The sequence below is a fragment of the Bufo gargarizans genome, chromosome 6, assembly GCF_014858855.1.
Source record: "Bufo gargarizans isolate SCDJY-AF-19 chromosome 6, ASM1485885v1, whole genome shotgun sequence".
Lineage (NCBI taxonomy): Eukaryota > Metazoa > Chordata > Amphibia > Anura > Bufonidae > Bufo > Bufo gargarizans.
In genome coordinates, this window is record NC_058085.1 from 160199871 (window position 1) to 160212074 (window position 12204).

General features: G+C 45.8%; 1 protein-coding gene across 1 annotated transcript in view; it reads right to left on the minus strand.

Annotated features, from left to right (window-relative positions):
• The window catches only part of ZSWIM8 (zinc finger SWIM-type containing 8), a 111824-nt gene extending 99893 nt beyond the window's left edge, over positions 1-11931 (minus strand). The window contains 1 exon segment of the mRNA XM_044298870.1: positions 10568-11931. Within this exon segment, the coding sequence (XP_044154805.1) occupies positions 10568-10745 (178 nt within the window). The 5' untranslated portion in view covers positions 10746-11931.
• Between the last annotated feature and the right edge of the window lie 273 nt (positions 11932-12204).

Below are 12204 nucleotides of genomic sequence, written 5' to 3' on the forward strand. Positions count from 1 at the left end.
CCCAATGAATAAAGAGGACTTGAAATTACGAATCCGCCTCGTTCATTATTCAGCTCATCAGCCAAGCAGCCTAGTATTTTGTGGACCTGTCCCCACATTATGCTACTCTCAAACAGGAGGACATAGTTTGAGGACAGATGCAATTTAATAAAATTATTAGTCCGGAAAGACGTGTATTTGCCTTAACGCTGTAAGTATTTTTGGTGACAGATACGTGACCAGAAGATACAGTTTTCCTAATGAGCCTGACAAGAAATGTACATTCTAATTGACTTAACAGATTTGTAGTTATTTCAGGAAAAGATTGGTACAATCCTGTGGTACAATCTGCTGCTCTACCAGTAACGCATCTGTAAGTGAGGGGGAGCCCCCAGTCCTATGTATGAAGCACTTCACCTAGGGTGCAGATTGGGCACACTGCAATGAACTGGCAATTATGATGCTTAAAGGCTATGTACACCTTCGGGGGCAATTTTTATTTATTTTTTATGTTTGCATTTTACTCATTTTTGGCTAAAAATCTTAGTTTTAATTGGCCTTTATTAGAAATATTAAGCTGTTCTGTTGCAAAGGGTTAACTGTTTTTCTAAGGCCTCTTGCACATGACTGTATGGCTTTTCCAGTATTTTGCGGTCAGCAAAAAACGGATCCGCCAAAAATACGTATGACGTCCGTGTGCATTCCTTTTTTTGCGGAACGGAACAGTTGGCCTCTGATAGAATAGTACGATCCTTGTCCGTTATGCGGACAATAATAGGACATAACGGAAATACGGAAACAGAAGACATATGGAGTACCTTCCGTTTTTTGCGGATCCATTGAAATGAATGGTTCCGTATACAGAATGCAAAAAACGGAAGGTAAACGGAAAAAAAAAAAAAAAAAACGTTCATGTGCAAGAGGACTAATTGTGTGACTGGTACTTTCACTTTGTGCAGTCATCTAATAAACCTTATCTCTAAACTACTGAGAGGTCATAAACACTTATTTAAGCCACATTCTTATCAGTAAGGGTACTTTCACACTAGCGTTAGAAGAATCTAGAAATCCGTATGCAAACGGATATCTTTTTTTTTTCTGGATCCAGTAGACTTATGCATTGAAATATCGGATCCGTCTTTCTGGTATCATGTAGAATACTGGATCCAGTATTAAATATTTTCAAAGCTAGAAAGAACTGCGCATGCGCAGACCGGAAAACCGGATCTGGCGATGCAGCAATTTCCGGAACACTTGGTACCGGATCCGGCATTAATACATATCACTTAGTGCGGTAGTGTTCCGGTATTTTGTCCGGAAAAAACTCTGTACAAGGGACGGGACGGAACGGAAGACATCCTGATGCATACGGAACGGATTGCTTTCCATTCAGAATGCATTAGGACAAAATAGAAGCGTTTTTTTCCGGTATTGAGACCCTTTACCGGAAAATAATAATGCTAGTGTGAAAGTACCCTAAGCTATAATGAGTGTTTATAATGTCAAAAAGCAGTAATAAAGTGAAAATCCACAGGCTGTGGACCAATTTAAAAAAATATTTTTTGCTCAAAATTAGTACAATGCAATAATAAAAAATAAAAAAAATGCCCCCAAAGGTGTACATAGCCTTTAACCCCTTAAAGGGTTTCTACCACTTTGATTTCACATAATTAGGTGTCAGACACTAGCGATCCGCTAGTGTCTGCTCTGCCAAACAATCCTGCTATAATAGCTTGTGGGGCAGCCGTTTACCTAAAAAAAGAACTTATATTGATATGTTAATGACCCTCTAGGTGCTATGGGGGCGTCATTAGCACCTAGAGGATCGGTCTACCTTCTCAAGATGCCGCCGCCCAGCGCCTCCCTCCAGCCCGCCTATCTGCTTCGGAATGCGATCAAACGGACGACTTCACGCGCATGCGCCGTGCGCGGCTGTATTCGGCGCATGCGCAGTGAATGTCCGACCACTTCCCTGCTCAGACATCTCCACTGCGCCGATGACGGAGCAGGGAAGCGGTCGGACATTCACTGCGCATGTGCCGAATACAGCCGCGCATGCGCGTGAAGTCATCCGTTTGATCGCATTCCGAAGCAGATGGGCGGGCTGGAGGGAGGCGCTGGGCGGCGGCATCTTGAGAAGGTAGACCGATCCTCTAGGTGCTAATGACGCCCCCATAGCACCTAGAGCAGTGGTGGCGAACCTTTGGCACGGGTGCCAGAGGCGGCACTCAGAGCCCTCTCTATTTGCACCCGCACCCTGGAAAAAGTCTATGGTGTACTAATATGCCTTAGACTTTTCCTGCCATTCATCAGCACAGTGCGCACTATGAACGGCACAAGCAGCACATTGACTGTAGGCAGGCTATTATAGCTAAATGATAAAGTACATGGAAGGTATACTATACTGGACTCAGGTTAAATTGTCATGTTGGCACTTTGTGATAAATAAGTGGGTTTTGGCCACTCGGTCTCTAAAAGGTTCACCATCACTGACCTAGAGGGTCATTAACATATCAATATACCGTAAGTTCTTTTTTTAGGTAAACGGCTGCCCCAAAAGCTATTATAGCAGGATAGTTTGGCAGAGCAGACACTAGCGGATCGCTAGTGTCTGACACCTAATTATGTGAAATCCAAGTGGTAGAAACCCTTTAAGGACTGTAGTATTTTTAATATTTTAGTTCACCTTAAAATATTATGTATGTTCTTAGTGCTGCTGCAAGTCGACCCATAGAGTAAAATGAACTGGTTATTTCTATCACATGGTAGACAGCAAAAAAAAAAAAAAAGGCAGAATTGCAGGTATTTTTTTTATTGCGCAAAAGTACTACAATGTAAAATAAAATAGTGGGTGACTCCATTGCAGCTGCCCCCGTGCCTAATGAGGCCTAATACTTATTTTGCTCAGTGGTGCTCCTCACAAAGCCGGTTTCCAGGACATTTACATACTGTAGCACTGTAAGCAGTTTTGCTGGGTTAAAACTGCTGACAGAATCTCTTTAAATCTTATGGCCACCAAGGGAAGATTTTCCACAGTCAAATTTGCAGCTGCTTTTATTGCAGATTTACCATGGATTTCACTCTATTCGTTGCAAAGGGTGAAATCCATGGTGTATATCTGCAGCTTACCAGGTCACTGGGTTTTTGTAAAATTTTGATACCTCATAGAGACATATCAAAAGAGCTGAGACCCCCAAAGATCCCTGGAACGAGTAGGGAGAAGCACTCGCATATCACACTCTCTCAATGCAGAGGATGGAATCAAGACGGGCCCATAGACTTTCCATTAAGAGCGTCTCCAGCAGTGAGGAGCGAGACCATGATATGCAAGCTCTTCTCTCTCTTCGTTTTAAGGATCAGCACACAGACTTCACCGATCAAAACTTTTGACATGTCTCTATGACAAAAACTCAGTGATCCTTTAAACTGACATATTGAAGACTTAAAATCTGCACCGCAAGTCAATTGTGGATGAGATTTAGTTCACTGCGCACTTTATTATTGAGGCCAATGTATAACTGTGTGCAGTGACTGCAGTCGCTTTGAAATCTATGTCTATGCAGGGGACTTGGAGCTCTATGTCAGAAAAATTATTTATGCAATAAAGACATACTAAAATATTAAAGGAGTTCTCTGGGATTTTGATATTGATGGCCTATCCTCAGGATCGGTCATCAATATCAGATTGGTGGGGTCCGACTTCTGCTGCCCAGCCGATCAGCTGTATGAAGAGGCACTCCATGAGCACTCAGGCCTCTTCCTAGGACATATGATGCCATGTTCATCGGTCACATGGCCTAGGTGCAGCTGGGTCCTATTCAAGTGAATACCAAGCACAGATGCTATACAACGGACAGCGCTGTGAGATGGCTGCGGCGCTCACTGGAGCTCCAATGCTTCACAGCTTCCTCAAACAGCCGATTGGCAGGATGCCAAAAGTCAGACCCCCCTGTCGATCTCACATTGATGATCTATCCTAAGGATAAGCCAACAATATGAAAATCCCGCAAAAGCCCTTTAAAATCAACAAAAAATATTGAACCAATTAAGACGAAGATAACAAATAATTCACTTTACGCAAACACTTTTTCCAAAGAAATTTAGGAGGCTGACCATTGTAACACACCGGCTACTGCTAGGTGACTGTCTCCTGAAATCTAAATGTTCCAGAAAAGATTAAAGAGCTGAATGAAGGTCCAGCGCCACTTATTCAATGCATCTAGAAGGTGCTTGTGATGTTCCTATTGCTGGCCACTAGACAGAATAACTTGATTTTGTAAAATATTGTTTTCTGCCCTGTACTTGCCTTACATACATATATTCTAATCATAATGTTTTTCACCTATACATATGTTTCATTACTACACTCCTCAACATTGAAAGTGTAACAAGAAGGACGAGTCAATAAATGATGCAAATCGAGGAAGTAGTAGGTGCCACTAAGATCTGCAGACGATAGAATTTTCAAGCACCTAGCTCCAATCTGTGGCATGTTGGAGGGGCATAAAAGACAGATTAAAAGCAAAGTTTTTTTAAAACCTCAAACGTCTAATCAAGTCGTTTGGGATGATTGTGCGATGCCTCCTGTTCGATGCCTCCTATTCGTCAACGTGTCAGTTATTACCACTTGTCACAAACTGAGTAGGACAGAATCCTTGATCTATCACTCTGGCAGATCACTACGAGCCTAGGCCAAGACGCCAGCACTGTTAAACGTTGCGTGCTCCTGTGGTTAGGAGAACAACGAGGAACTTCAATGACAGCAAGAGGTGCACAGATGCAAAGAAGAAAGGCGCGGCCGCGTAGTGATCCATTATGTAGTGCAAATGAATTTGGAGGTCACATCCCAAGACATTGGTTGACAGTGTCTACACAAAGCATTACAAGGCGTTCGCACGACACTGTTCTACGGGCCAGACATTCAGCTACAGGTGTCTTATTGACCTCATGAGGCTATCGTGGTGCACAGCAAGATGGCAATGGAGACTAGAATAGAGTTCTCTTCAGCAGAGTCCCGCTTTTGTCTCAGGTGCAATGATAGCTGGAGAGTGGTCTGGAAACCACATGGGCAACGCCATGAAGAGGCCTTCACAACAGAACGTCACACCAGCCCTATTTCCGGGATTATGGTGTGGGATGGAATAAAGTATGGTAGCCGGCCCCGATCAGTCTTCATTTCAGGTACACTAATAGCTCAGCATTACATGAATTTGGTTGTGGAACCAGTGGTAGGACCACTTCTCCCAAGTGTCCCAGGAGCCTTTTTTTAAGCAGGACAACATCAGGCATCATGTTGCTTACGCTCCTGTGAGCAGCCTGTGCGGCCTAAATGTGAAAGTGCATTCAATGTGGCAGAACATTCCTCCGACAACCATTAGCAATCTCATTCATAGCATGCCAAGGTGTGCAAGGGTGTGTCGTGTGGCGCTCACACTTGTGATGTGAAAGTAGCCCAACGTTTGTACTACACTGCTGTGTGTATAATATGGTACTGCAGTGCTGTAGTTGTAGAATGTCATGATCATGGAGAGTAAAAAAATACCTAAAAATAGGGCCATACACAGATCTCCAATCAAAATTTAGTATGTGCCCCCCTGCCCCAGCCAGTTTCCCAGTACACGAGTCAATCACTACCAGGCAATGCAGATCTTACAATGGCGGCCCATGCCCACTGATCTTTGCAGCAGAAAACAAGGTGCAATGTCCCAGATTTCTGATGAATGGACTTGTTTTTAATGAATTTTTATTATATTTATTTTTTATCACATTGGCTCAGGCTGGATGATACATATGGTGCACAGCTAGACACTTTGGGGGTCATTTATTAAACTAGTGTAAAGTAGAACTAGCTAAGCTGCCCAAAGCAGCCAATTCGATTCTACCTTTTATTTTGGACAGCTCCTTTGGAACAAAGAGAGGTGGAATCTAATTGGTTGCTATGGGCAACGAAGCCAATTCTACTTTACACCAGTTTGATAATTGCCCCTCAAAGTGTCTAGCTGTGCACCATACGTATCATCCAGCCCAAGCCATTGTGATAAGTGTGGCACATCGTCAAACTGACAACAGCACAAAGTGAGAGATATCAGCGACGGTCATCACGATACTGACACCGAGCTACAAGCCCATTACCAATATGCATCACAAAATCTAACTCCATTTTAGAACACAGAAGAGGGGGTACACATTAGCTGCATGTCAGATGAACCCGCAAACCTTAGTGGGTCTCCTCACTCGCCCCAATGCAGATGCCAGAGGCATCTCCAGGTGTTCTGAAACTACAACTCCCAGAATGCTCCATTTATAGGAGGTATGAGAACAGCTCAGCATGTTTCATGCTGAGAGTTGTAGTGCTCACAGCAGCTGGAGAAGGCTGCTGATCCCTAGGCTATTGGACTTCAATGTGATCAGATGCCACAAGAGGTGTCTGGCAGCAGCCTACTCCACAATCACTATTGAGAGCACATGTACAATTGTGTTTGGAGAAGGGGGAGCGGGAGGTACCAGTCAGATCTCTGATGTATTTGGAGAGCGGGGAGCGGGAGGTACCGGTCAGATCTTTCATGTATCTGGAGAGGGGGAGCGAGAGGTAGCGGTCAGATCTCTCATGTATCTGGAGAGGGGGGAGCGAGAGGTAGCGGTCAGATCTCTCATGTATCTGGAGAGGGGGAGCGAGAGGTAGCGGTCAGATCTCTCATGTATCTGGAGAGGGGGGAGCGAGAGGTAGCGGTCAGATCTCTCATGTATCTGGAGAGGGGGGAGCGAGAGGTAGCGGTCAGATCTCTCATGTATCTGGAGAGGGGGGAACGAGAGGTAGCGGTCAGATCTCATGTATCTGGAGAGGGGGGAGCGAGAGATAGCGGTCAGATATCTCATGTATCTGGAGAGGGGGGAGCGAGAGGTAGCGGTCAGATCTCTCATGTATCTGGAGAGGGGGAGCGAGAGGTAGCGGTCAGATCTCTCATGTATCTGGAGAGGGGGGAACGAGAGGTAGCGGTCAGATCTCTCATGTATCTGGAGAGGGGGGAGCGAGAGGTAGCGGTCAGATCTCTCATGTATCTGGAGAGGGGGGAGCGAGAGGTAGCGGTCAGATCTCTCATGTATCTGGAGAGGGGGGAGCGAGAGGTAGCGGTCAGATCTCTCATGTATCTGGAGAGGGGGAGCGAGAGGTAGCGGTCAGATCTCTCATGTATCTGGAGAGGGGGGAGCGAGAGGTAGCGGTCAGATCTCTCATGTATCTGGAGAGGGGGAGCGAGAGGTAGCGGTCAGATCTCTCATGTATCTGGAGAGGGGGGAGCGAGAGGTAGCGGTCAGATCTCTCATGTATCTGGAGAGGGGGGAGCGAGAGGTAGCGGTCAGATCTCTCATGTATCTGGAGAGGGGGAACGAGAGGTAGCGGTCAGATCTCATGTATCTGGAGAGGGGGGAGCGAGAGATAGCGGTCAGATCTCTCATGTATCTGGAGAGGGGGGAGCGAGAGGTAGCGGTCAGATCTCTCATGTATCTGGAGAGGGGGAACGAGAGGTAGCGGTCAGATCTCTCATGTATCTGGAGAGGGGGGAGCGAGAGGTAGCGGTCAGATCTCTCATGTATCTGGAGAGGGGGGAGCGAGAGGTAGCGGTCAGATCTCTCATGTATCTGGAGAGGGGGGAGCGAGAGGTAGCGGTCAGATCTCTCATGTATCTGGAGAGGGGGAACGAGAGGTAGCGGTCAGATCTCTCATGTATCTGGAGAGGGGGGAGCGAGAGGTAGCGGTCAGATCTCTCATGTATCTGGAGAGGGGGGAGCGAGAGGTAGCGGTCAGATCTCTCATGTATCTGGAGAGGGGGGAGCAAGAGGTAGCGGTCAGATCTCTCATGTATCTGGAGAGCGGGGAGCGGGAGGTACCGGTCAGATGTCTGATGTATTTCGCCATCCTCAGGAGCAGCACTTTGTATACAAGATTGGCAGTCAAGCCATCATATTTATGCCATTTCGGTACTGTTCAGGAAAAAGGGGGATACGGCCTTCATATGTCACAAGGGAGTAATGAGTGGTATCTGAAGCCCACCGATGCTCTTTCCATTCCACATATTCATCTCAATGGAGGCTGACTTTACAAGGAGGGCCAGCTGTTTGGAGTCCAGAGGCCGGACAACCACCAATACCCCTGACTAACAGACAGGTCATACTAGTGATATACACTGCCTGTCCAAAAAAAAAAAAAGTCGCCACCTGGATTTAACTAAGCAAATAGTTAGGAGCCTCCTATTGGATAATTACTGCATGGGCGATTATCTTTCAGCTGGCAACAAGTTATTTAACCCAAACTGGTGCAATGAGTTGCTTCTAATTTCTTAAATAACCATGTTGAAAGACACATCTCGTGGAAAAGATGCTAGTCTGTTTGAGAAGGGTCAAATCATTGGCATGCATCAAGCAGAGAAAACATCTAAGGAGATTGCAGAAACTACTAAAATTGGGTTAAGAACTTTCCAACGCATTATTAAAAACTGGAAGGATAGTGGGGACCCATCGTATTCGAGAAAGAAATGTGGCAGGGAAAAAATCCTGAATGATCGTGATCTGCGATCACTTAAACGTTTGGTGAAATCAAATAGAAGAAAAACAACAGTATAACTCAGGGCTATGTTTAATAGTGAAAGTAAGAACATTTCTACAGGCACAATGCAAAGAAAACTCAAGGGATTGGGACTGAACGTAGCCGTAAGAAAACCACTAATCACTGAGGCAAACCAGAAAAAAAGGCTTCAATTTGCTAGGGAGCATAAAGATTGGACTCTGGAGCAATGGAAGGAGGTCATGTGGTCTGATCAGTTCAGATTTACCCTGTTCAGAGTGATGGGCGCATCAGAGTAAGAAGAGAGGCAGATGAAGTGATGCACCCATCATGCCTAGTGCCTACTGTATAAGCCTGTGGGGGCAGTGCTATGATCTGGGGTTGCTGCAGTTGGTCAGGTCTAGGTTCAGCAACAGTATGTGCTCCAACAATGAGGTCAGCTGACTACCTGAGCATAGTGACTGACCAGGTTATTCCATCAATGGGTTTGTTCTGGCACGGGTATATTCCAAGATAACAATGCCAGGATTCATCGGGCTCAAATTGTGAAAGAGTGGTTCAGACCTTAACCCCATTGAGAATTTTTTATTTTTTTTTTGGTGGCGACTTTTTTGGGGGACATGCAGTGTATGTCCGCTCCTTTAATACTAGCAGTCTCTGAAGATGCAGCACTCGACCACCACAGCTTCTTCTCTAGTATCCTCTGGAGCAGTACATACAGGGGAAGAACACATGATTTAAACTAAGTTCTTTCAATGTGGCAAGAAAGAGAAATGTCCAAACTGTCTCTCTGGGTAAGGAGTGGATGTGTAGATGATGGTCAGTGGAAAGTCAGATAACATTCCTTCCAGAAGAAACAGCGGAAGTAACTATTACATGTATATAAACGATAGGCTAGAATGAGAAAAGTGCCGAAATGAAAACCCAGGTGTTCACGTAAAACAACGTACAATCTGTCCGCGTCGAGCAGAAGAAATCCACAATAAATACACTAAGCTCACTTATTACTTTTCTTATTCAACATTTCGAATGAAGACCGGACAATCTGGAGACACACATGAAAGCTACTCTTGGCAGTGTTCCGCGGCCGAGAGCGGTCCGTGGTTTGCCGGGCTGGATTCCTGTTCAGAGCAGGAGCGCCCGGCATCATTGGTTGCAATGACGCCGTGCTCTTCATGTCGCCGCTACAGTAATACACTATACCAGTGTATTACTGTAGTGCAGTGGCGGCATGAAGCGCACGGCGTCATAGGCGGAAATCTTTCCATTATACCTTATGTCTGTGTAGGATCCACTACTGGTTTTGGCTCACAATCACTGATGGAAATTACTGATTAAACACTGATGTGTGAATGAGGCCTAAGAAGAAGTGTCAGTGTTCCTTCTACCAACCAATCAAATCACTTCTTTTATTTCCAAACCTGTTGTGGAAGAATAAAAGCTGGAATCGGATTGGCTGCTATAGGAACCTAGTTCTACATCATCAGAAAATGGCCTATTGTGTAAATCACATTTTCACGCTAAACATTTATTTTTTTACTCCTTTGACTCCTATACAGTCAAAAAATGTACATAATACTGCAATTTTCACACTGGCCACTAGGGCTAATATTGGGTCACGATTGCTGTCTCTGTACAGGTAACTTTTCAGTAGCTATTATCACCACAGGCAGAATTACAATGACAAGTAACACCTCTATACGGATAACACAGAATCCACTATGCACAATAGGGGTTATTACAGCGTATCTACTGCCTCCTGACCTCACAGAGCATACCTACAAAACTCTCCCATAGAAGTCAATGGGGCCCATTCCTGTCCATTGCGTCTATGGCCCAAGTAGCTGCTCTCAAAAGACAGGAAGTCCTAACGTATTTTAGGCCTAGTGGCCAGTGTGAAAACTGCAGGATTATATACAATTTCTTTCATATAGAAAGTGACATTGGGGGGGGGGGGGTGTTTAATATATATATATATAAAAATTAAGTTAATTTTCAAATGATACATTCCCTTTAAGAAGGACTCACCTTTCATTTTGACTGTAGGGGAGTTGGGCCCTGCTGACTGTTTGCGCCATCCTCTCCAATTCTGGCAGAGACTTTCCGCCTCCGAGATAAAAGAGCATAAGGAGTCCTCTTCAAACCGATCCGAGTCCTCAAAAGAAAACCTCTCGCCGTCCTCCCACTCTGCAAACATGAGTTCCATTACATCCAATGGTCAAAGCTGGAAGAGACTTGTGGAGGTTATGGTGCAAATGGGTGAGAAAAAAAAAAGATGAAAAATTCACGGTCATAAAAATATATCTATAACGAATCGCAAGTCCTTTGTTTGATGGAACTTTCCTTTAAGAACCAGTCTCCGTATTCTAAGATGAAATAGAAATTCTCTTATAAAAATCCAAGTGTCTGCCCTTTACATCACCTCTCCCAAGGAGGTGTATTGGACTCTTGTGCTTTTCTTAATCCCCAGGCCGTTAGACATACACTGTGCTCAACCTACTCTGTCAATTTATAAAAAAAATATATATATATAAATCACCCAGGGACACATTACTAACATTCGGCAGACAAAACAACGAAGACGGGTATGAGACGTGGCCCGGAGTCCGCAGGGTTGTAGCCCAGGGGCTGCATTGTTTTACTCATACAAGTGCTACAAATGTGACACTAAAGGCAGCTCCAACTTCCGGCCCCTACTTCCTAAAGGATATTTACACTACAACTAAGGAGCAACTTGTTTCCTTTTCCCCAAAACAAAGGGACATTTTACATCTTGGTACAAAAATGGAGCTGCTGAGATCCAGAAGTTGCTCCTGCCAAGGAGTTATTGCTTCTTCCAAGGTTCCCCTCCTCCAGGAGAGCGGTGAGCAGGGGAGAAGTCTTCTTCTAGGTCCTGTCCTGCTTCTGGGGAGATGGATCCTCCAGAAATGAGCTGTCAGAGCAGATGCAGGCGGCTGTCACAGGCAGATCTCGGTGCCCTCTCTGGGGAGCCTTCCCCTGTCTTCTCTTTGTTCTCCTCAGTTTCCTTTGTTTCCTATGCCAGCCTGCCTCTGGTGTCAATAAACAGGGGGATGCAGCAGCAGCAGCCTGGGCTACAGAGGACTATGTCAGGGCCCCCCTGAGGGGATTTATCAGCTCCTCTGACTGAACAAAAGCCCCCCTACTGCTCACCCCTAGGCTAGTAGACTGCCCCCGTGTGGCCGGGAGAGGTGGTGCGGGGCCTGCGCGCCTCCCGTCGCTGTTGTAGGCGCACCTTGCTGTATAGTGCTCCTTGTCAGAGGCTTCCTCCATCCACTAAGCATCCCTCCCCCGCCTGCCTGCCTGCCTGCCAGACTCGGCTTCCTCTCCCCGGCACCACCTGGGGGACAGCTCGATCAGCTGATCCCGGTTTCCGCCCTGCTGCTTCCGGCTTCCTTCACCAGCGAGAGCCGGTCGTCAGGAAGAACAGGGGAAAGGAAGCGACAGTCTGGAACGCGGGCTGTAGTCCATGGTGCTGGGAGGACTCGCGGGCTTCCCTACAGCAAATGCATATTTCCAACATTAGGAAAAACAAACAGAAAATGTCGCATAAACATCCTGTCGTGACAGTGTCCCTGCCACAATAGAAAGCCACCTCCTGGAACAAGATTTTTAGTTAGGCAGGGGCTACACTGCGACATTTTGTG